The 25,491-nt window shown below is 44.4% G+C and overlaps 1 protein-coding gene and 1 long non-coding RNA gene across 3 annotated transcripts; both read right to left on the reverse strand.

Moving 5' to 3' along the window:
* Nucleotides 1–19,922: 19,922 nt before the first annotated feature.
* LOC124649287 lies at nt 19,923–22,955 on the reverse strand. 2 transcript variants are annotated; one of them, XR_006986601.1, is made up of 6 exons: nt 22,922–22,955; nt 22,326–22,388; nt 21,644–21,746; nt 20,887–21,186; nt 20,123–20,164; nt 19,923–20,034 (listed from the first exon to the last, which is right to left on the reverse strand). It is a non-coding gene; the product is annotated as an uncharacterized LOC124649287 (long non-coding RNA). The 2 variants fall into 2 exon arrangements; XR_006986600.1 differs by lacking the exon at nt 22,922–22,955 and having other exon boundaries at nt 22,326–22,868.
* A 588-nt stretch (nt 22,956–23,543) lies between these two features.
* On the reverse strand, nt 23,544–25,489 carry LOC124646751 (chromatin assembly factor 1 subunit FSM-like). Its single transcript, XM_047186823.1, has 6 exons — nt 25,357–25,489; nt 24,960–25,288; nt 24,739–24,838; nt 24,343–24,487; nt 24,109–24,235; nt 23,544–23,717 (listed from the first exon to the last, which is right to left on the reverse strand). The coding sequence occupies exons 1-6, from the start codon at nt 25,487–25,489 to the stop codon at nt 23,658–23,660; spliced, it is 894 nt and encodes a 297-aa protein (XP_047042779.1). The 3' UTR covers nt 23,544–23,657.
* Nucleotides 25,490–25,491: the final 2 nt, after the last annotated feature.

Genomic DNA, 25,491 nt, shown 5'->3' on the forward strand with positions numbered 1-25,491 from the left:
AAAGCTCTAAGCTTGGGGATGCCCCGTTGGTTCACCCCTGCATATTTTAAGAAGACTCAAGCGTCTAAGCTTGGGGATGCCCAAGGCATCCCCTTCTTCATCGACAACATTATCAGGTTCCTTCCCTGAAACTGTATTTTTATTCCATCACATCTTATGTACTTTGCTTGGAGCGTCGGTTTGTTTTTGTTTTTGTTTTTGTTTAAATAAAATGGATCCTAGCATTCATTGTGTGGGAGAGAGACACGCTCCGTCGTTGCATATGGACAAATATGTCCTTAGGCTTTACTCATAGTATTCATGGCGAAGGTTGAATCTTCTTTGTTAAATTGTTATATGGTTGGAATTGGGAAATGCTACATGTAGTAATTCTAAAAATGTCTTGAATAATTTGATACTTGGCAATTGTTGTGCTCATGTTTAAGCTCTTGCATCATATACTTTGCACCTATTAATGAAGAAACACCTAGAGCTTGCTAAATTTGGTTTGCATATTTGGTCTCTCTAAAGTCTAGATAATTTCTAGTATTGAGTTTTGAACAACAAGGAAGACGGTGTAGAGTCTTATAATGTTTACAATATGTCTTTTATGTGAGTTTTGCTGCACCGGTTCATCCTTGTGTTTGTTTCAAATAACCTTGCTAGCCTAAACCTTGTATCGAGAGGGAATACTTCTCATGCATCCAAAATCCTTGAGCCAACCACTATGCCATTTGTGTCCACCATACCTACCTACTACATGGTATTTCTCCGCCATTCCAAAGTAAATTGCTTGAGTGCTACCTTTAAAATTTCCATTCTTTACCTTTGCAATATATAGCTCATGGGACAAATAGCTTTAAAACTATTGTGGTATTGAATATGTACTTATGCACTTTATCTCTTATTAAGTTGCTTGTTGTGCGATAACCATGTTCCTGGGGACGCCATCAACTACTTTTTGTTGAATATCATGTGAGTTGCTATGCATGTCCGTCTTGTCTGAAGTAAGGGAGATCTACCACTTTAATGGTTAGAGCATGCATATTGTTAGAGAAGAACATTGGACCGCTAACTAAAGCTATGAATCATGGTGGAAGTTTCAGTTTTGGACATATATCCTCAATCTCATATGAGAACATTAATTGTTGCTACATGCTTATGCATTAAAGAGGAGTCCATTATCTGTTGTCTATGTTGTCCCTAGTATGGATGTCTAAGTTGAGAATAATCAAAAGCGAGAAATCCAAAATGCGAGCTTTCTCCTTAGACCTTTGTACAGGCGGCATAGAGGTACCCCTTTGTGACACTTGGTTAAAACATGCGTATTGCGATGATCCCGGTAGTCCAAGCTAATTAGGACAAGGTGCGGGCACTATTAGTATACTATGCATGAGGCTTGCAACTTATAAGATTACATGATACATATGCTTTATTACTACCGTTGACAAAATTGTTTCATGTTTTCAAAACCAAAGCTCTAGCATAAATATAGCAATCAATGCTTCCCTCTACGAAGGGCCTTTCTTTTACTTTTATGTTGAGTCAGTTCACCTATCTCTCTCCACCTTGATACGTCTCCGACGTATCGATAATTTCTTATGTTGCATGCCACATTATTGATGATATCTACATGTTTTATGCACACTTTATGTCATATTCGTGCATTTTCTGGAACTAACCTATTAACAAGATGCCGAAGAGCCAGCTTGTCGTTTTCGTCGTTTTTGGTTTCGTAAATCCTAGTAACGAAATATTCTCGAATTGGACGAAATCAACGCCCGTGGTCCTATTTTGCCACGAAGCTTCCGGAAGACCGAAGAGGAGTCGAAGTGGGGCCACGAGGCGCCACCACCATAGGGCGGCGCGGCCCAGTGCCCCGGCCGCGCCGACCTATGGTGTGGGGCCCTCGTGTGGCCCCCCACGTTGCCCTTCCGCCTACTTAAAGCCTCCATCGCGAAAACCCCAAGCACCGAGAACCACGATACGGAAAACCTTCCGTAGACGCCGCCACCGCCAATCCCATCTCGGGGGATTCTCGAGATCTCCTCCCGCACTCCGCCGGAGAGGGGATTCATCTCCCGGAGGACTGTTCACCGCCATGGTCGCCTCCGGAGTGATGAGTGAGTAGTTCACCCCTGGACTATGGGTCCATAGAAGTAGCTAGATGGTTGTCTCCTCCTCATTGTGCTTCATTGTTGGATCTTGTGAGCTGCCTAACATGATCAAGATCATCTATCTGTAATGCTATATGTTGTGTTTGTCGGGATCCGATGGATAGAGAATACCATGTTATGTTAATTATCAAGTTATTACCTATGTGTTGTTTATGATCTTGCATGCTCTCCGTTATTAGTAGAGGCTCGGCCAAGTTTTTGCTCTTAACTCCAAGAGGGACTATTTATGCTCGATAGTGGGTTCATGCCTCCATTGATACCGGGACATTGGACGAAAAGTTCTAAGGTTGTGTTGTGCTCGTTGCCACTAGGGATAAAACATTGATGCTATGTCTAAGGATGTAGTTGTTGATTACATTACGCACCATACTTAATGCAATTGTCTCGTTGCTTTGCAACTTAATACTCGGAAGGGGTTCGGATGATAACTCCGAAGGTGGACTTTTTAGGCATAGATGCAGTTGGATGGCGGTCTATGTACTTTGTCGTAATGCCCAATTAAATCTCACTATACTTATCATGACATGTATGTGCATTGTTATGCTCTCTCTATTTGTCAATTGCCCGACCGTAATTTGTTCACCCAACATGCTTTTATCTTATGGGAGAGACACCTCTAGTGAACTCGTGGACCCCGGTCCATTCTTTTATACCGAAATACAAATCTGCCGCAATACTTGTTCTTTACTCGTTTTCTTGCAAACAATCATCTTCCACACAATACGGTTAATCCTTTGTTACAGCGAAGCCGGTGAGATTGACAACCTCACTGTTTCGTTGGGGCAAAGTACTTTGGTTGTGGTGTGCAGGTTCCACGTTGGCGCCGGAATCTCTGGTGTTGCGCCGCACTACATCCCGCCGCCATCAACCTTCAACGTGCTTCTTGGCTCCTCCTGGTTCGATAAACCTTGGTTTCTTTCTGAGGGAAAACTTGTCGCTGTGCGCATCATACCTTCCTCTTGGGGTTCCCAACGAACGTGTGAGTTACACGCCATCAAGCTCTTTTTCTCGGCGCCGTTGCCGGGGAGATCAAGACACGCTGCAAGGGGAGTCTCCACTTCTCAATCTCTTTACTTTGTTTTTGTCTTGCTTTATTTTATTTACTACTTTGTTTGCTGCATTATATCAAAATACAAAAAAATTAGTTGCTAGTTTTACTTTATTTGCTATCTAGTTCGTTATATTAAAAACACAAAAAAATTAGTTACTTGCATTTATTTTATTTGATTCATCATGTTTCCTTTTAATTTTACCACAAAAGACATACCGGTAGGACGCGGGTCTATAATTGGGAGAAACAATATAGAAGAATTTTTCAGTCATGTTAGTACCACTGAAGATTTTGAAGATAGACACTTGGTAGAACTTGCTCCTACTTATGAAATTGTTGCTGCTGCTTTAGTTCGCATGTTGGAAACTAAATTTTTTAATCTCAATCCTATAATACAACATATGTTTCTTACACTCGGTGATATGGAAGAGGGGGAAAAGAAAGATTTTGTTTTAGAAACCCTTCTTAGAGAATTTGGTGGTCTAGCAAGAGAGGCTAGAAAGGTCTTTGCTAAATTTAATATGCTTGGTTCTCATACTAATTTTGTTGGTCTCCTTGAAAAAATGGACATGGATAGAATAAGGTACACTAATAATATTAATGATGGTGGGGAGATCAAAGCACCAATACCATGTAAACTCCTAGCTATAAATGATGCACTAGAAAATAACTATGCTTGGCTTGTTCCTGAAAACTTGTTCGATGAGAGTAGCAAGCCCAAGACTAATGAAAAGGGATATCCAACATACTATGCATGGTTGAGAAAACTCCCAACACCCAAGGTAATGTTGATGCTTCATCTCTTGATGTTACTTGATATACACTTTCTGCGCCTAGCTGAAAGGCGTTAAAGAAAAGCGCTTATGGGAGACAACCCATGTTTTTACTACAGTATTTTTGTTTTATATTTGAGTCTTGGAAGTTGTTTACTACTGTAGCAACCTCTCCTTATCTTAGTTTTATGTTTTGTTGTGCCAAGTAAAGTCTTTGATAGTAAAGTAAATACTAGATTTGGATTACTGCACAGAAACAGTTTTCTTTGCTGTCACGAATCTGGGTCTAATTCTTTGTAGGAAACTCAGAAAATTAAGCCAATTTACGTGAGTGATCCTCAGATATGTACGCAACTTTCATTAAATTTGTGCATTTTCATTTGAGCAAGTCTGGTGCCCTAATAAAATCCATCTTTACGGACTGTTCTGTTTTGACAGATTCTGCCTTTTATTTCGCATTGCCTCTGTTGCTATGTTGGATGAATTTCTTTGATCCATTAATGTCCAGTAGCTTTATGCAATGTCCAGAAGTGTTAAGAATGATTGTGTCACCTCTGAACATGTTAATTTTTATTGTGCACTAACCCTCTAATGAGTTGTTTCGAGTTTGGTGTGGAGGAAGTTTTCAAGGATCAAGAGAGGAGTATGATACAATATGATCAAGGAGAGTGAAAGCTCTAAGCTTGGGGATGCCCCGTGGTTCACCCCTGCATATTCTAAGAAGACTCAAGCTGTTTAAGCTTGGGGATGCCCAAGGCATCCCCTTCTTCATCGACAACATTATCAAGTTCCTCCCCCGAAACTATATTTTTATTCCGTCACATCTTATGCATTTTGCTTGGAGCGTCGGTTTGTTTTTGTTTTTGTTTTGTTTGAATAAAATGGATCCTAGCATTCACTCGTATGGGAGAGAGACACGCTCCGCTGTAGCATATGGACAAGTATGTCCTTAGGCTCTACTCTATAGTATTCATGGCGAAGTTTCTTCTTCGTTAAATTGTTATATGGTTGGAATTGGAAAATACTACATGTAGTAACTCTAAAATGTCTTGGATAATTTGATACTTGGCAATTGTTGTGCTCATGTTTAAGATCTTGCATCATATACTTTGCACCCATTAATGAAGAAACACTTAGAGCTTGCTAATTTGGTTTGCATATTTGGTTTCTCTAGAGTCTAGATAATATCTAGTATTGAGTTTTGAACAACAAGGAAGACGGTGTAGAGTCTTATAATATTTACAATATGTCTTTTATGTGAGTTTTGCTGCACCGTTCATCCTTGTGTTTGTTTCAAATAACCTTGCTAGCCTAAACCTTGTATCGAGAGGGAATACTTCTCATGCATCCAAAATCCTTGAGCCAACCACTATGCCATTTGTGTCCACCATACCTACCTACTACATGGTATTTATCCGCCATTCCAAAGTAAATTTCTTGAGTGCTACCTTTAAAATTTCATCATTCACCTTTGCAATATATAGCTCATGGGACAAATAGCTTAAAAACTATTGTGGTATTGAATATGTACTTATGCACTTTATCTCTTATTAAGTTGCTTGTTGTGCGATAACCATGTTTCTGGGGACGCCATCAACTACTCTTTGTTGAATATCATGTTAGTTGCTATGCATGTCCGTCTTGTCTGAAGTAAGAGAGATCTACCACCTTAATGGTTGGAGCATGCATATTGTTAGAGAAGAACATTGGGCCGCTAACTAAAGCCATGATTCATGGTGGAAGTTTCAGTTTTGGACATATATCCTCAATCTCATATGAGAATAATAATTTTTGTCACATGCTTATGCATTAAAGAGGAGCCCATTATCTGTTGTCCATGTTGTCCCGGTATGGATGTCTAAGTTGAGAATAATCAAAAGCGAGAAATCCAAAATGCGAGCTTTCTCCTTAGACCTTTGTACAGGCGGCATGGAGGTACCCCATTGTGACACTTGGTTAAAACATATGTATTGCAATGATCCGGTAGTCCAAGCTAATTAGGACAAGGTGCGGGCACTATTAGTATACTATGCATGAGGCTTGCAACTTGTAAGATATAATTTTCATAACTCATATGCTTTATTACTACCGTTGACAAAATTGTTTCATGTTTTCAAAATAAAAGCTCTAGCACAAATATAGCAATCGATGCTTTCCTCTTTGAAGGACCATTCTTTTTACTTTTATGTTGAGTCAGCTCACCTATTTCTCTCCACCTCAAGAAGCAAACACTTGTGTGAACTGTGCATTGATTCCTACATACTTGCATATTGCACTTGTTATATTATTCTATGTTGACAATTATCCATGAGATATACATGTTACAAGCTGAAAGCAACCGCTGAAACTTAATCTTCCTTTGTGTTGCTTCAATACCTTTACTTTGATTTATTGCTTTATGAGTTAACTCTTATGCAAGACTTAGTGATGCTTGTCTTGAAGTACTATTCATGAAAAGTCTTTGCCTTATGATTCACTTGTTTACTCATGTCATTACCATTGTTTTGATCGCTGCATTCATTACATATGTTTACAAATAGTATGATCAAGGTTATGATGGCATGTCACTTCGTAAATTATCTTTGTTATCGTTTTACCCGCTCGAGACGAGCAGTAACTAAGCTTGGGGATGCCGATACGTCTCCGACGTATCGATAATATCTTATGTTCCATGCCACATTATTGATGATATCTACATGTTTTATGCACACTTTATGTCATATTCGTGCATTTTCCGGAACTAACCTATTAACAAGATGCCGAAGAGCCGCTTGTCATGTCACTGTTTTTGGTTTCGTAAATCCTAGTAACGAAATATTCTCGGAATTGGACGAAATCAACGCCCGTGGTCCTATTTTGCCACGAAGCTTCCGTAAGACCGAAGAGGAGTCGAAGTGGGGCCACGAGGCGCCGCCACCATAGGGCGGCGCGGCTCGTGCCCTAGCCGCGCCGACCTATGGTGTGGGGCCCTCGTGTGGCCCCCCACGTTGCCCTTCCGCCTACTTAAAGCCTCCGTCGCGAAACCCCAAGCACCGAGAACCACGATACGTAAAACCTTCCGCAGACGCCGCCGCCGCCAATCCCATCTCGGGGATTCTCGAGATCTTCTCCGCACCCCCGCCGGGAGAGGGATTCATCTCCCGGAGGACTCTTCGCCGCCATGGTCGCCTCCGGAGTGATGAGTAAGTAGTTCACCCCTGGACTATGGGTCCATAGCAGTAGCTAGATGGTTGTCTCCTCCTCATTGTGCTTCATAGTTGGATCTTGTGAGCTGCCTAACATGATCAAGATCATCTATCTGTAATGTTGTATGTTGTGTTTGTCGGGATCCGATGGATAGAGAATACCATGTGATGTTAATTATCAAGTTATTACCTATGTGTTGTTTATGATCTTGCATGCTCTCCGTTATTAGTAGAGGCTCTGGCCAAGTTTTTGCTCTTAACTCCAAGAGGGAGTATTTATGCTCGATAGTGGGTTCATGCCTCCATTGATACCCGGGACAAAGGATGTAAAGTTCTAAGGTTGTGTTGTGTCGTTGCCACTAGGGATAAAACATTGATGCTATGTCTAAGGATGTAGTTGTTGATTACATTACGCACCATACTTAATGCAATTGTCTGTTGCTTTGCAACTTAATACCGGAAGGGGTTCGGATGATAACCTCGAAGGTGGACTTTTTAGGCATAGATGCAGTTGGATGGCGGTCTATGTACTTTGTCGTAATGCCCAATTAAATCTCACTATACTTATCATGACATGTATGTGCATTGTTATGCTCTCTCTATTTGTCAATTGCCCGACTCGTAATTTGTTCACCCAACATGCTTTTATCTTATGGGAGAGACACCTCTAGTGAACTCGTGGACCCCGGTCCATTCTTTTATACTGAAATACAAATCTGCTTGCAATACTTGTTCTTTACTGTTTTCTTGCAAACAATCATCTTCCACACAATACGGTTAATCCTTTGTTACAGCGAAGCCGGTGAGATTGACAACCTCACTGTTTCGTTGGGGCAAAGTACTTTGGTTGTGTTGTGCAGGTTCCACGATGGCGCTGGAATCTCTGGTGTTGCGCCGCACTACATCCCGCCGCCATCAACCTTCAACGTGCTTCTTGGCTCATCCTGGTTCGATAAACCTTGGTTTCTTTCTGAGGGAAAACTTGCTGCTGTGCGCATCATACCTTCCTCTTGGGGTTCCCAACGAACGTGTGAGTTACACGCCATCATATCTCAAGAAGCAAACACTTGTGTGAACTGTGCATTGATTCCTACATACTTGCATATTGCACTTGTTATATTACTCTATGTTGACAATATCCATGAGATATACATGTTATAAGTTGAAAGCAACCGCTGAAACTTAATCTTCCTTTGTGTTGCTTCAATACCTTTACTTTAGTTTATTGCTTTATGAGTTAACTCTTATGCAAGACTTATTGATGCTTGTCTTGAAGTACTATTCATGAAAAGTCTTTGCTTTATGATTCATCTGTTTACTCATGTCATTACCATTGTTTTGATCGCTGCATTCATTACATATGCTTACAATAGTATGATCAAGGTTATGATGGCATGTCACTCCAGAAATTATCTTTGTTATCGTTTACCTCGCTCGGGACGAGCAGGAACTAAGCTTGGGGATGCCGATACGTCTCCGATGTATCGATAATTTCTTATGTTCCATGCCACATTATTGATGATATCTACATGTTTTATACACATTATATATCGTATTTATGCATTTTCCGGCACTAACCTATTAACGAGATGCCGAAGAGCCGGCTCGTTGTTTTCGCTGTTTTTGGTTTCAGAAATCCTACAAAGGAAATATTCTCGGAATTGGACGAAATCAACGCCCAGGGTCCTATTTTTGCACGAAGCTTCCAGAAGACCGAGGGGGAAAGGAAGTGGGGCCACGAGGCGCCGCCATAACAGGGCGGCGCGGCCTGGCCCTTGGCCACGCGGCCCTGGCGTGTGGGGCCCTCGTGTGGCCCCCCGCGTTGCCCTTCCGCCTACTTAAAGCCTTCGTCGCGAAACCCCCAGTACCGAGAGCCACGATACGGAAAACCTTACTGAGACGCCGCCGCCGCCAATCCCATCTCGGGGGATTCTGGAGATCACCTCCGGCACCCTACCGGAGAGGGGAATCGTCTCCCGGGGGACTCTTCACTGCCATGGTCGCCTCCGGAGTGATGATTGAGTAGTTCACCCCTAGACTATGGGTCCATAGCAGTAGCTAGATGGTTGTCTTCTCCTCATGTGCTTCATTGTCGGATCTTGTGAGCTGCCTAACATGATCAAGATCATCTATCTCGTAATTCTATATGTTGTGTTTGTCGGGATCCGATGGATAGAGAATACTATGTTATGTTGATTATCAATCTATTACCTATGTGTTGTTTATGATCTTGCATGCTCTCCGTTATTAGTAGAGGCTCTGGCCAAGTTTTTACTCTTAACTCCAAGAGGGAGTATTTATGCTCGATAGTGGGTTCATGCCTCCATTAAATCTGGGACAAGTGATGAGAAAGTTCTAAGGTTGTGGATGTGTCAGTTGCCACTAGGGATAAAACATTGATGCTATGTCCGAGGATGCGGTTATTGATTACATTACGCACCATACTTAATGCAATTGTCTCGTTGTTTGCAACTTAATACTGGAAGGGGTTCGGATGATAACCTGAAGGTGGAATTTTTAGGCATAGATGCATGCTGGATAGCGGTCTATGTACTTTGTCGTAATGCCCAATTAAATATCACAATATTCATCATATCATGTATGTGCATTGTTATGCCCTCTTTATTTGTCAATTGCCCGACTGTAATTTGTTCACCCAACATGCCATTTATCTTATGGGAGAGACACCTCTAGTGAACTGTGGACCCCGGTCCATTCTTTACATCTGAAATACAAATCTGTCGCTATTGTTCTTTACCTGTTCTTTGCAAACAATCATCATCCACACTATACATCTAATCCTTTGTTACAGCAAGCCGGTGAGATTGACAACCTCACCGTTTCGTTGGGGCAAAGTACTTTGGTTGTGTTGTGCAGGTTCCACGTTGGCGCCGGAATCTCTGGTGTTGCGCCGCACTACATCCCGCCGCCATCAACCTTCAACGTGCTTCTTGACTCCTACTGGTTCGATTAAACCTTGGTTTCTTACTGAGGGAAACTTGCTGATGTACGCATCACACCTTCCACTTGGGGTTCCCAACGGACGCGTGTTGTACGCGTATCAAGGCTGTATTGAAGAAGTCTTGGGGAAATATATTGACAGCCGAAGAAAAGTTAGTAGCCGACAAGTTATTCGAAAAAGTGCTCCAGATAAAGGAATATGATGACCAGGCGATGATTGGCACCGAAATTGTTGATGTGTTCCCGAAGCGCCGCATCCAACCAGTTATGTCTAGGACTCACCAGATGTGGCTATACTCGGGTCCCATGGATGAGACTCGAGTTAATGTTGAAGAGTTGTCAGGAAAGGAACTGCTAGATGAAGTCAGACGATTGACCCATTTTAGGCAAGCGAACTCAATACCCCTGTTGGCCCGTCATGAACCTTTTGACCTAGCTCACCAACCAACCGAGGTAACCTTCTGTTTTTGTGCGTGTACTTCCAATCGATATGTTTTTCATTATCTCATCGAACAGTTTTTGCCTCGATATACCCTTTCAAATGTCAAATATCTTCCAAACTTGTCAAAAGAGCAAGAAGACCTTGAAGAAAATGAATCCACCGCCAATGTGGAATCTGGCACAGGAATGTTCAAAATCAATGAAGCCCTCTCAAAAGAGGATATCGATCCTACTAGTCTTGAGGCTTCCTCTACCGTTCATAGGACTTGTGATGATGTGTTGTTCGATACAACTGAGTCGAGTCATGGCAATGAACCTGATCGCGCTACTTTTGTTCGGGCAGCTCCGGAGAAGGCCAGTGCCCAGCTGATGTGGGCATTACCCTTTGGGTAACTAATATTGCGTTACCTCCTATGGCCCAGCCAGGGGCCCATGAAGATCATCTGCTAAACAAGGTGGGCCGCCATGTCGGTTCACCGTGAAGGATTCTTGAACGGCAAGAAAAGGAGACGAAGGAATAATGAAGGTTTAGATGTGGCGTTCTTTGTAACCTAGTCGTACTCGAACAGACCTCTCGAGACCTGGCTCACAATATAAGGGCCAGGAGAGGGGCTGTCGAGGGACACACAATCAATCTAGCCATAGACACCGCAAGTCGAGAGTTGGGTCATACACAAATCTAGCTTCCTGCCGAATTCTTAGTCGTAGCCTTCGGCTACCCCATTGTAACCCGATATTCACAATAATCAAGATCAGACAAGCAGGCAGCAAGGGTTTTACCTCATCGAGGGCCCCGAACCTGGGTACATCTCTCTCCCCGTTTGTTTGGTATCTGATGTCTCGTGTTAGCCTGCAGGATTCCGTCAATCCTAAGCCCCTCAAGGTGGGCATTGCCGAGGAGCACCCTCGACAATTGGCGCCGTCTGTGGAAATCCTGTCGGCACAGGACTCGGCATCGGTTCCTTTGGCCATGCTTTCAGCAGCTTCATCATCATCGCCGGCAGTATCGTCGGCCCCTTCGTCACCAAGTTCGGGGAACTCGATTCGATTCGGGTCCTTCGAATTCATGCCGCATGACAACTCGTCTTGCTCAACCTTTTTGGATCTGCAAGGAGGACTGGGCTTGACGTTTGGAAGCATACACTACAACATCAACGCTGAGGGCATCCTTCGACTGCCCGATACAATAACCTCCTGTTCGGCGAAGATACCATCGTCAACAACAACAGGGTCAACCGCAACCACTCCGGACTCGGGCAGCTTATCGACTGAGTATTCCGCTTAAACAAACTCTTCACCACCAACGATCCCTCGGTCAATGTTATCCATGTTAGTTGGATCCGATAATTCTATGTCATCCGACATGACTTCGTATTACTGTACAAACTGCAACACCAGGCATGGGTTAGGCTCAGATGACACACCGCTCCCCTGTAGCGCAAATTATTCTTCGGGTGAGTTAAGTATCGACATCATCATCGGGACAACTACCTGGAGGGTGGTGCATCACCAGATCTATGTCACCCTCAGTGCGGCAAACGGAGGAGAAGATGGAGAATGCACACCACACGCCAATAGGCGCCGTAACCCTAAATATAGCGCCAGCAATGACGACAGCGATTACACTATCGCCAAAGAAGAGTGGGCGGTGGCTCGAGCTGCAATACTTAATAATACTGGGCTTCCCTCTGGGACCTTGGTAGGGACCCTTAATGTGTACCGTTCCATACTAGAGAGAAATCGAGTAGGGCTGTCGAATGAACAGGCAACTCTCGATCGGCGTCAGTTTGTGGCCAATAATCAATCCAGCGAACGGCGGAGGGCCTCACAGGCAGGTGCATCTCGAAGCAATCAAGGATGCCTCGGCTTTCGGAAGAGGATGCAAGGGAAATAACTTCGAACATGTCCAAATCTTTTATGACTACAGACACCGCGGGCATGTTGAGGCCGAAAATTGTTGAAGGAGCCACGGCTAATCTCGCAGCATACTTAATCAATCAGCAACCACCACCCGAAGGACCCATGGCGCAAGCTCATCGGGGTGCGGTAGAGAGCCTCGCAATCCTTGGAGATAAACTTTTCCCTCGTAAAGAAAAGTCCACGCATCAGGGCAGTGGCTCGAAGCAACGTTCGAGAGACGCCCGGGATGACATTACTCAAAGTAGGATCGATAAAGCTCGGTGGCGACGAGCCGCAAGAGGAGGGTATGATAGTAGCGATTCCGAAAAAAATCAGGATTACGGCGGTGAGATGCGAGGAGCCGATTGCTTGAGTTATAAGATTCGAGAAACAATGCCACCCAAAAGGTTCAAACCCACTCCCACTGATGCTACCAAATACGACGGACAGCAGGAGCTGAGATCTTGGATAGACGATTATCTACAAACCATGATTTTACACAAAGGGAATCAGATAGCGGCAATGCAATGCTTGCAGCTTTACCTGAAAGATTCGGCACGCGCTTGGTTGAGGGGTTTACCTAAAGGCTCCATCAAGTCATTGGAGGACCTGGTCAATGCTTTCGTCAAGAACTTTCAAGCAACTTACAAAAGGCCTGTCGGAATCGAGGAATTATGTCACTGCCAGCAGAAACAAAAGGAGTCGATGCAAGCGTACATCGGAAGGTTTACCAAGCTGTTGAACGCTACCGAAGATGTCTCAGTCGACAGAGCAATCGACGCCTTCAGCGATGGCATTCGGCGAGAAGCATACATTGAAGAGCTTGGTCGAAAGAAACCAAAAACTATCACCAAGTTGATGGAAATCGCCAATAGTTGGGCTGATGGAGAAGATAATGTGCGAAAACCGCGTCCGGCAGCGACGAAGAAGATGACGATCACCCGAGGAATGACTCGGGTGGTCAAAAAGATCGGCACAAGAGGAGGAAAGATCGCGGGTACGATGACACTAACATGGTAGCTGCCGGATGATCTGATCGACGAGATAATCGGTATGACGACAGGCGCGACGATTGGCAGGATAATCGTGATAATTCAGGAAATCGTGGCAATTACAAAGGACGACCTTCAAGGGTCCCAAAACTACCTTTTGCCGAACAGTTAAATGCTCCCTGTTATCTACATTCATATATCGAATCCAAGGTGACAAGAAGAAGTCGAGTCATCTGCTCAGAGATTGTCGGTAGTTCATCGAGATGCAGAAATTTATTCAGGGGACGCAGCAGCCAAATCCACCACCACCACCTCAACATCAAGTTCAGCAAGTACAGCCTCATAACCCCAATGAGTCCTTTCCTCCACCAAGAGGACACATGAGTATGATTCACAGAACTGGTGTTTCAAAAAGAGAGATGAATAAACTTAAACAGAAAATCAACCTCGCAGAAAGCATCATGGCAAATATTTTTCACCTCTATACGAGGGGATACAACACGGTACAATACATGAGACATATAGTGATACTATAGCTAGTTATACATGATATTTAACATTTATAACTATTGAAGTATTATAAAAATCACACAAAAGTTATCACTGATTTAGTCAACGTCACGAAAAATCAGATTAGATTGCACTACACGAAACCTAGGTTCCGTATCAATCACCTTAAAAGAGCTCATGTTTCAAAAGGGAAACCACGCATGTGGATTACACGACCTGCTGGCCACCTATATATAATTGGAACACGCATAGACAAAAAAATCAACATCAAATTACAGGAATTCCAAATTTAGTACGAGTATACAAAGAAAAAACAAACCCAAAAAATAATTAGTGGTCGTGCGTGCATATCTTGTCTCATTCAAAACTTGGCGCGCGGGCCTGCACTAGGGTTTGTTTTTCGCAGGGTAGGATTCCTGGGTGTCGAAGTTGGTGGCACTGCATATCTTTCGGCTCCCCCTCTCGAATCGGGTCCCCACGGCCGGGAGGTTGTTGCTGAGCTTGGTCATGGCGGCCTTGAAGGCAGCGTAAAACGTGTCGGGGTTGTCCCTGTACGTTACCATCAGGCCTCTCGCGAAGCTGTTGGTCCGCAACTCCCAGTCGGACTTGAAGCGCACCATGTTCTGGAGGTTGGCGTTGTAGAAGCTGTTGTCGAGGGTGTCCACGGGCGCCGTCATGTCCACCTCGTTGGGAGTGTAGTGGGATTCTGCGACGGCTGTGCTTCCCATGTCGCGGATGTTGTTCTTGAAGGAACGAGTCATGTCCCCAGGCGACTGCGCTTCTTCTCTGATGATGACTCCCTGGTACGTGGCGTTAATCTCGTTGGGACCGGGGGGAGGGACGGCGAGGGCCACATTCAAGCGGTCCGCGAACGGCAGCAGGTGGGTGTCGCCGATGCAGTGCGCGCCGGAGAGGGCGACGAGGTCCGTGGCGGTGAACTTCTTGGCCGTGAAGTTTCCCAGGAGCTGTGCGTAGGTGAAGCCGGGCCCCGGGAGGTTACTACCTGGCTCGTCGGCCATGGAGAAGACGCCGTCTAGGCGGCCAGGCCCGTCGATGGCGTATTTGATTTTCGTCTTGCTCAAGACGTAGGTGGCCTCGCGCGCCGCGAACGCGACCACGTCGGCGCATGAGGCGTTGACGTTGATGACCTTGAGCGCTTCCCTGATTTCGTCGATCATCCCCAAGCCACGGAGGCCTCCGTTGCTTGGTGATCCCTGCTCCGTTGGCCCAGTAAGGTTTGCCTTGGTACCAAAATTCGTGGTGTTGAACGGCGTGCTTGTCAGCAACACGGATCCGTCCAGACCCTGGCAAGTATTATCAAGCCATATATTAGTATTCGGTTTTGCTAGTTCGATCTCCGCTAGCTTGTGCTTGTCCTACACTATTCAACTGAATTGTGATCTGTGCATATAATTGGCCTGTTGGGTTGCAACAACTGAATTTTTTCAGTTGCAAATGGCCAATGGGATGCCAACTGGATTTTTTTGGTGTTGTTTATTTAGCTAGCCTCCCAATTTGCACTACGGAGATAGTGCTTCTGATTTTCAGCTTACTATGTAACTAACCGTTGAACTTTAATACAGGATAGTGAACTGAACTAAACTCACTGCAAGAAATGTACATGTGCTATATAGAAGTATAAAAAAAGAGTGTTTCTAACAAACTACACCGCGAGATGCCAAAAACAGCAAGAATTTACCCTGACAAAGGCGTCGTGGAACAGGAGCCGGACGAGGCCTGGCAAGTCGATTCTTTTTTCGGGTTTCTCCAATATTCCCCTAACACATGTCTCCATTTCAGTTGTGTACAGGGTTGCCGCCACCGCCGGCTTCACCTGTGCAGCAAGGAGGGCAACGACAGCGACGAAGGCCGAGAGCAGGAAGATAGACCTTTTCTCGTTGAGATTCGCCATGATGACCGCCTCTCTCAATTCAGCTCCAACTATTCGCGAGAAGCTAGAGCTATATTATCGCTTGGGGGATCGCTAGCTAGAGATCGAATGCTTTGATCTCAGCTGTGGATGGTTTAACTTCGGTGAACAAGGGGTGTATATATACTGCTTAATAAGATGATTATCTATGCACCTTCTGATCCGCGGATCTGATAATTAAACACCTATGGAATGTTCGGTCGAACGTGCACGACAATCATTCTCTTACTACTCTTCATCATCTCCAATCAAAATAATTAACTTGAAGAGCTGCCGGGCGCCGCGTAATTAAGAAAGCTAGGTCAACATATGGTCCAGCTGTCTGGAATTCCAGCAAATTAAGAGGGATTTCTCGTCAACTTGGGTAATAGTATTGCTCCGATCATGTCAATGTCTCTTGTTTCTCTAGTTAATTTGTGTTGGGTGTTTACACAATCTAATGCAACATACTCGACAACCCAACAGTTATGGAGTCCGATTGCTTTTGACTTTTTGTTTAGGCGTTGCCAAACTCGAACAGAAACAGATCCCTCAAGTTGGTGAGGACGACTTCGTGGTTTGTTCGGAGGAGGTTGTCCACTCCGTCCCATCCGCCTTGCGCAAGGGATATTTGTCCAATCCAATGCACATGGCTGACAACCTCACAACCCACCACTTGACTCCGGTTGCTGCTCAAGGAATTACAAACCCGAAAACAAACAGACCCATTCAGTATTGTTATTTGTTAGGGACCATCTAAGGACTTCTTTGTATTGCAGGAATTTCAAAACATAGAAATAGGTAAAATGTGTCAGGTACACTTAATTCCTACATGATTTCAGAAAATTGGAATTCAGTAACATGCCTCTTAATGGTGCACATCAAGGAAACATCGGAATTTCACAGGATTGGACAGAGAGAAATAGAGTACTACCCAAAGTATAAAATTGCGAGCTATGCTTTCTAGGGGAGGCATTGTCGAGACATGAAGTAACCTATAGCAAAACTATAGCGGCGCTAATTAAACCACTTCGCGGATTACCCAAAGCAGGGGAAACTTCCGGAAAATGGGTATGATTTTTTTCGATAAAGGGAATATATTAATATCAAAACAATACCAATTACACCCAGCCTCTGCAACAACGCACCACCCTAATGGCACTACGGATGCCCACAGCCAAAAAAAGAAAAGAAAACTAAGAAACAAAAGTCCCGCTACAGTATCTCGGTCCTAACAACAGCAATACATCAACCGCCAAGACAACACCTGAAATACAGAATCTCCAAAAACGACGCCTCCAAGAAGGGAACAGTGCACGAACACCATCGTCGCCCGATCAACGATCTTAGGTTTTCACCCTGAAGATAGTCCCCGCTCTCAAAACAATGCCTCCAATAAGGTCATTGCCAGGCACAACCAGTTAAGGCCAGACCTTGGATTTTCACCCTGAAAAGTAGGACTCTGAACTTCACCTGTGTTGTCGCCCCCACTTTCATACCGCTGCTGTGAAGCCCGGAACACCAAGCAAGTCCCTCAACAACGCGAAGACTTGAACCTCCCTTAGCTAGTCCTCCCCTCCGACCTTCATGAACTTCTCTTCTTCCGACTTTCATCATGGATCCATAGTCACTTGATGTCAACACAGAAAAAGAGCTTCGCGCCGCTCCCTCCAGAATCAATCGGTCGGAATAAAAGCATGGGTGCGCACGACCGAATACCACTGATCCAGCAAACTCCAGGCAAAAAGCACTGTTACATTCGCCGGTGGAGCCTTCCAGAACTCAACACTCCGGCTAGATCACGAGTCCATGCCTCCGGTAGGTCTTCCTCTTCACGCAAGAGAGACCCTAGGACCACCGCCTTTATTCAGGTCGGACCCCCACGTCGACGACCATCCCGGGCTGGCCACTCCAACCCTCCACCGGCGACTCCGTCGCCGGCTTCCAAGCATCTCCATCTCGCCGCCGGAATGCGGTGATAGATCGATAGATCCACCACCACCAACCGCAGGCCAACCCTCTCCGGCGAAGAAGAGGACCACCTCCACCGTCTTACCCAAGGCTGCTTCCCCGGGCGACCTCGTGTCGCGGGTGAAGCCCGAGATCGCCTCCACTCACCAGCGAGGCGGGGGAAAGTGGCGCGAGGCCATGAGCCCGGCCGCCGCCCACCACCGGTCCCTCGTCGGAGTGCTGCGGAGAGCCGACCGGAGGAGGGAGGCCGCAGCCGCTGGCCGCCGCCGCCCATCCCAACCGCGCCGGCCGAGGGAGAGCCGACGGGAGAAGGGGGCGCAGGCCGCCGCCGCCCAACCCATCCGCGCGCCCGCCATGCGTCGAGGAAGGGGATCCGGCCGCCGTCCACCAGGCGTCGACGAGGAAGGGCCCCCGCCGCCGCCACGCCCCGAGGGTCTTTGCCCCGGCGGCGTTTAGGGCTGGGAGCTACGGGAGGCTGGGGAGTTACGAGGCTGGGAAGTTACGGCAAAAACATCCTCCAAAAACATGACAAGAAAACTGGCGTCATATATTTATATCATCTCAAATATGACTTCCATTCGTGGGTTCAGAAATAAGGGCTAGAGGGAGGTCGAAGATGTTCTCCGCATTCACATCCTCTCCATCTTCTTCCACCGGAGGTGGACCAGCCGGTCGCAGCTTTTTTTTTTGACACAAAAAAATAGTAGGGAAGGCCCCTACTGTGTAATTTTATATATACTAGATGACCCGTTGCGCTATCGCGCAAATGCAGAATCTAACCTATAAGTTTTAGCTTATTTTAGTATTAAGAATTATCTTGGAATTTAGCTGCTTTAGTATAACTATAGACACACCATTCCAATCCGTTGACCAAGTACTATGTCGTAGCCATCCACACCATCAACCACAGTCACCCGCGCCATCAGCCACCTACGCCATCAGCCTTCTATTGCTCGCCCCAAGATTTACCATTTCAGAATTCTAAGACAATATGTTGTCATTCCAGAATCCTAACATAATACCTTTTTTTATAGAAATAGTAGGAAATCCTAAAACCCGTTGCACCACTGGCGCAAAAGGGTGAAGCGAGGCAATATTCAAGTCATAAGTTTTATAATAACTTATTTTAAATTAGCTCGTTACTTGATCTAAATGGATGGCCATTCCCTATCTTTAGCCGACAATATTGCAACCATAAGTTTTATCCATGATATTATATATGTCTGAGATTTATATCTAAGCCATAAGCAGAGCACATTGAACATAATATGTAGGCCATGATTGAAGAACATATGATTGCTTTGACCAACTTACATGTCAATAACAGTACAACCTGTGTACCTTATGAAGAAAGGAGAAGTTAATCAAAAGATTTAAATAAACAAAATGTTGTCAGCGGGTGGCTTTTTAGGAACCCTCCCCTATCTGATAAGGTTCTACTTAGAAAAGCTTACGTAGTTACCACATGAGATTGATTTCACAACAAGAAGATAAACCAGGTGGCAGCGTGAAGGCAGATAGGTAGGGCATCACATTATCTTAACAGCTTAGCAAACAACCCATAGGAGAAGCAGCACATGACAGGGCCCCGGCACAAAGACACAAGCAAGAAAATATTATACCATAAGCTTTATCCATGGAATTATCTATGATTTGTACTAAGGAATACTTTGTGTTTGCACACTGAATAGTTTACTCTATTCGGTTCATATAAACTTATATCTTATATTTACAGATAAAACACATGTACTCCCTTATGGCACTGCCAGATCATTGGCAACAAACAGTGTGCATCGCAAGGAAAAATTGTAACCCATACATTATGATTGCCAGGACAACCTCCCACATGTAATGCCTCGAGAGCATGAGCTGACTTGTGACAGTTTCATAAGACATATTGAAAGCTATGTTTGATAAAAGAGAAATTCAACAAGAACTTGGCTTGAATAATGCGCACTCCCAACCTTGAGAGATCATCCATTGCCCGCTTGAGAATCAGTCTATAGAAAAAAATAGCCTGACTAATACAATATTGTTCAGTAAATGGAATTGAATTGCATGCACAAGTGTCGTCTAATGCACAAGTGAGTTGACCATTCCAGCTGCAACAAAAACCTAATAACCCGTTGAGTCCTCGGCAATTGTACCCCAACCTCCAATTTCCAACTCATCACGAAATGCCCCATCTATATTGAATTTCACCATGTCAGTGGGAGTAGGTTTCCTACGAACACATTGCGGTTAAGATTCTTCTATTCACAAGAGAGAAATTACCTTGGTCTTCTTGATACTTCCTTCTTCTCTTCTTCCTCAAACCTGCACACATCGTGTTATCGTGTTTAGAAAAACATCTGTTAGCAATTGAAAACCAGAGTGCTGGAGGCAGAGAAAAGAGGAGGCCCCATGTCCACAGGCTGCAGCTGTTGTTGGCTACAACAGGCCATGCAATTGCATGCGCTAGGATTTCCTAGCCACCGCCTGACAAAAGTCTGCCGCCCAACAAGTTTACACATTATTAATGAGGCCAAAGTTTTCTTCATCAACTTACAGGCTGACCAAGCAGAAAGAAATGCAACATTTTATATATAGTTCTTGATCCATCCACATATTGTACTTACGACCTACAACATAATTCTAGCACACTTCCTTTCTAGCCTATGATTGTTGTCTATAAAGTATCAAAGCCAATGAATAAAGCAAGGTCGAATAAAAGAAACGATATAAGTTTAGTAAAGCCATCGCCGGCACAAAGACAAAAGCAAGAAACTATTGTAACTATGTTTTATCCATGATGTTATATATGACCTCAGTAAGCATTTGTATTTGTATTTGCAGACTGAATAGTCTACTTTCTTTGAATCATATTATGCGTACTGTGAAGCAGGTACTTTGATCTCAGGCAAAAAAAAGTATATATCATTATTAACAGGAATGGAAAGAAAATATCCATAATAGCACCAAACTGAATAATTATTCAAGTAATAACACAAATTTTGAAGGAGTAACAATACCATATTCAAGAAATAACACAATCCCACCTCCGCTTGCACTCTCCGGCCTCCCTCCCCCATGATTTGAGGAGGACCCTCCTGCGTTATAGGAGGGTCCATGGCGGTGGCCACTTCTGAAAGGCAGAGATGTAGCAGGCCCATCGAGCTTCGTAGATGGTCCACTCCCCAAGCGGCACCCGTGGTCTTGACCGCCATTCCTAACGCATGTCCAGTCTGCTGCACCGTCCGACGCTCGCCCCGCCCAGTCTCGCTTGAGCCACCGCTCGCTGATTCCTATGATGGGCCGCGCATGAGCAAAATACTGTAAACACTAACCAACTCAGGGACCTACAAAGGAGAATAGGACATTAAATTTCTGCAAGTTACATATATTAAACATCTCCGGTGCATATTGATGAACAAAGCACAAATGGGGCAAAGAACCACATGGAGTATCCTCTTTCCAATAACCCATTTAGAAAATAAAAACTATAGATTTTCTATTGATAACCAGTAGGAAGCAGCCTAAAGGACTACAGGTTTTGTGTTGATACCCAATAGAAAACATTTTGCACATAAGCATGTCGTTGGCACAGTTAATTGTACATTATCAAGCACTTCCACAACAAAATGGACCGGTGCTTATATTATTGCAAGCTAAATGCACAGATGTACGGAATCATAGCTAGTAGGAAAGAAAGCCAAATGTTCATGATCACTGAAATAATTACATAAAAAATGAATGTTTATGAACGGGAGATGAATTTTCGCCTGAGATTTAATGAACAAAATAGGATGAACTCACCTTGGATCTGCAATAGCACATTTAGCAATTAGGAATAACCAGTTTCTTTCTCTATCATGCAAGTACACTTCCAGATCATTAGTGAGCAACCTTGCCAATGCTCCTACAAATAGGGACCAATAACTGTCAGATATTGCCATGCTGGTATAGTGGCATGGCTTGCAATATAGAGTTGTTTCCATTTGCAAAATTGATACTCATATCAGTTGTAGCGATAAGCAAAAGATGCAGCAATATATAAGGTCAGGCCTATGTAAGCTAAGATGCATCTCTACATGGAAATAAAAGCCTTAAAAATGTAAGAGAACAACGCAGTTGTATTTCCTCTGGTTGAGAAACAATTTTCAGCTCTAATGATAAACAATAGCAGAAGGGGAAAATAGGACTAAAGCTACCATGCCAGACAATAGCATTCAAGCTGTGTCGAACTGTCCCTATCAATATAAGCAACTAAAAATTATTATTTCATTGCTATCATCTCTAGACTTTGACACCCGAAGTCAATAGATCAACATTATTCTTAAATACCCAAGGTTCATAGATTGAACTTTGCTAGCACGGATACAAGCACATGAGATTTAATCCTATAAATAGCACAAGATATGTTGCCGAACTGGGTTGCGGGCACACTGGAAAAATGAGTACCACCATGCATGATTATCACAGAAGGGATAAGAACTACCTGACCCTCTGGCTTATTTAGCACATAGGTACCACCATAAACAACACTTATACATGCAGAAGCCTGACCAAAAAATGTAAAACGTTAGCATATATATTCCAATAGGAGCACAACTATGTAGAAGAAAGCTGCAAGGTAATACAAATAATTGAGGTGCACCTTTAACTTTAAGCATCCTTTCCATTAAACAGAAGAAAAAATGTAGAATGGAAAAAGCTAGAAGAAGGAAATCAAGCCATGCTCTCTAAGAATAAGTAACTAATATGCAAGGGGAAAGAGAAGAATGGCCTTTAACTAAACAAGATGGATGTACATATGAGATACATGAATAAACGTGATTTCTAAAGGTAATCAACAATGGTTTGATTTGAAGAAAAGTAGGAAAATAGCTTGTAAGTGGATTCTTCACATCCCAAGCTAGAAACCATATATGCACGCCGACAACGAAGCCAGCTGAGGGGACAATGTAGTTCACACGGGAGTTAAAAACCATTAGCAACATGCAAATTAGAGCTCTAGAACATGAACAGAGGCCGGGTTTAGTAACTTTGCACCCAAGGTAAATTCCAGTAGGTAATGGAAGTTAGAAAAGGTACGTGAACAGGCCGGCGAGCGGCGGCGTGACGGCGCTGCACCTGGCTGCGCTGCACGGGCACGTCGACTGCGTGCACCTGCTCATCGACGAGCACGCGGCCCTGGGCGCGCAGACGCTCCCCATCGCTGCGGCGCCCATGGCGGCCATCGGCGCCGGGAGCACGCCGCTGCACTACGCGGCCTCCGGCGGTGAGGTCAAGTGCTGCCAGATCCTCGTGTCCAGGGGCGCCGACAACTGCAACGGGTGGCTGGCGGTGGACGTGGCCCGCATGTGGAACTGCAACTGGCTGGAGCACGTGCCTGAAATATATAAATAGTATCAATTATTCGGGTTCACTGGAACGTATGAAATAATAACAATGAATCCAAGGTAATGACCCTTTCTAGTATCTCTTTTGAAGAAGGCGGGCGTTGGGAGAAGCTCAAGTTAGCATCTTGACATCAGCTGTGATCGTAGTCGCTCGACAAGCACCGCTTCCAAAGCCGCGCTTGTGGTCTTGAACTCCACTCCCGCGGTCCCACCGCCTGCCAGGCTGCTGCACAGCAGCGGTATCACCTCGCCCCGCTTCAATTGCGCTCGGCGCCAGTCTCTTACCTACCCCAAAAAATTACACTACAATTTAAATGCAAGTAATCGAAAAGAACATAAACAGTCTAGTAAAATCTGGATTATGATCTCAAGACAAACACAAATAAAAGGTGGACGATATAGAAGCTAATAATACCATATGTAAATATTCATCTTTGCACCATGATCATCTTTGATAAGAAGCACATATCAAGTACTCCCTCCGGTCTCTTTTAATTACGAGAAAACAATATATCCACAGAATCAGTATACTTAGCTCAAACATTAAACCAATAACCCTTGCTTAGCAGGTTGCATTATGATATCCTAATTTATTTTGGAAGAAACTAAGCTATCTTGCAAGTGATGGGGCTAAGAATAAACACTGCAATAACCTTAACCACCAGTATAATGACACCATGGTTATGTATATGTATTGAGAGTTAAAGCAAGAAAATTAAAAAAAAGTCACTGGAAATTTGAGAAACATGCATCAACTTCATGTATAGGAATTTTAGCATTATATGCATACCATATATATAATACCTAACCACATTTCTTATAATTCTTTAAATAATTGAATGAAATATCTTAGATGATGCAATGGAAAGAGACACTAACAGTCATAGAGGCATTTCCATTTGGCAACTCAGAACCATGTAGAGTCTCTATTCTGCCAGCAGTTCCCTCAGTTTCTCTCATCTCTTGCATTGACTGGTTAGCTGTTGATTCTACATCTTTGGCAACCCTTTGATCACAAATAAATACAAATATTAGTGCTTCAGAGCCTCAAACCTTTAAATGAGGTGTGCATGCCAACATCAATAAAGAAAACAAAGTGCAAGAGGTACACACTGTGGAATGTTGTTCTTTTGTGTCAATCTTTCCACCATTGATCTGATCCCTTCCAAGTTCAATGCTTTGCTTAGCTTTATTGATACTTTTCTAAGCTCATTTACTTGAGCTTCAGCTCCTGGAGATTTCAGAACTGACAAAGATACTGAAATATACATTCACTTAGAGGGCAAAAAACAAAGGTATGGAGTAGGCAATTTAACTGAGTTCACAGTTCTAAGTTCTTGCAGTTAAATATCAAGACCAAAGCTAATTTACAACAACATTTGGAGAGTAATTTAACATAAAAACATGTTACATATGCAAAGAATAGGCACAGATTCAGCTACAAAGACCAAAGGAAAATCAATTTGGAAGATTGAAGTTGAGACATGGTAGTAAAAAGAAAAGACTTACAGTGGATAGCATTGATCCTCTCATGGATCTTCTTTCTGGCAGCTCTTCGCCCACTTAAGAAACCACGAATTTTCACAGGCATTAACTTCAGATATCTCACCTGCCACAATTAACAACAACCAAGTGAGCAACCACAAAGCATCAATACATAATTTAAGCTTAAGAAACACGTAAGTAAACTGAATTATTACGACACCAGCTTGTAACATAGTAGGATTTACCTCCCAGCACCAAAGAGACAGGTCTGATACATCAGCATCCGGGCTGGACTGGCCATACATCATCCTCTGCCCAATGAGCAGCACGGAGCTGCGGACCGAAGCCACCGAGACACCCTCGGTCTCCTTGAGATTCTCAAACGCCTCGTCCACCAGCTTGGTCAGGCCAAGGTTGCTCTCCTCCAGGAGGCACCCAATCATGGCGTTGCTCGACAGGTTCCCGCCCTCCAGCTGCATCCTGTGGCCCGAGACCTCCTTGTAGTACTCGAACAGGCCCTGGAGCTCCTGGCGGCACCCAGCGACGAGGGCCTCCCTGTCAGCGTCGCGGGAGGCTGCGTCAGCAGCGGCACCGTCTGGCTCGGCTCCTGCGCTGGGGCCGCGTCGATATCCATCGCGTTGCTTGGCTCAAGCTCAGCGGATCGGTTGAGCGCGACGGGGCCGTCGACCTGCATCTGCGACTGGTCCGGGCCGGCGGCGTCGCCGCTAGGGGCTTCGGAGTGAGCGACGCCGAGGACCGCGCCGCCGCCCTCCATCG

The sequence above is a fragment of the Lolium rigidum genome, chromosome 4, assembly GCF_022539505.1.
Source record: "Lolium rigidum isolate FL_2022 chromosome 4, APGP_CSIRO_Lrig_0.1, whole genome shotgun sequence".
Lineage (NCBI taxonomy): Eukaryota > Viridiplantae > Streptophyta > Magnoliopsida > Poales > Poaceae > Lolium > Lolium rigidum.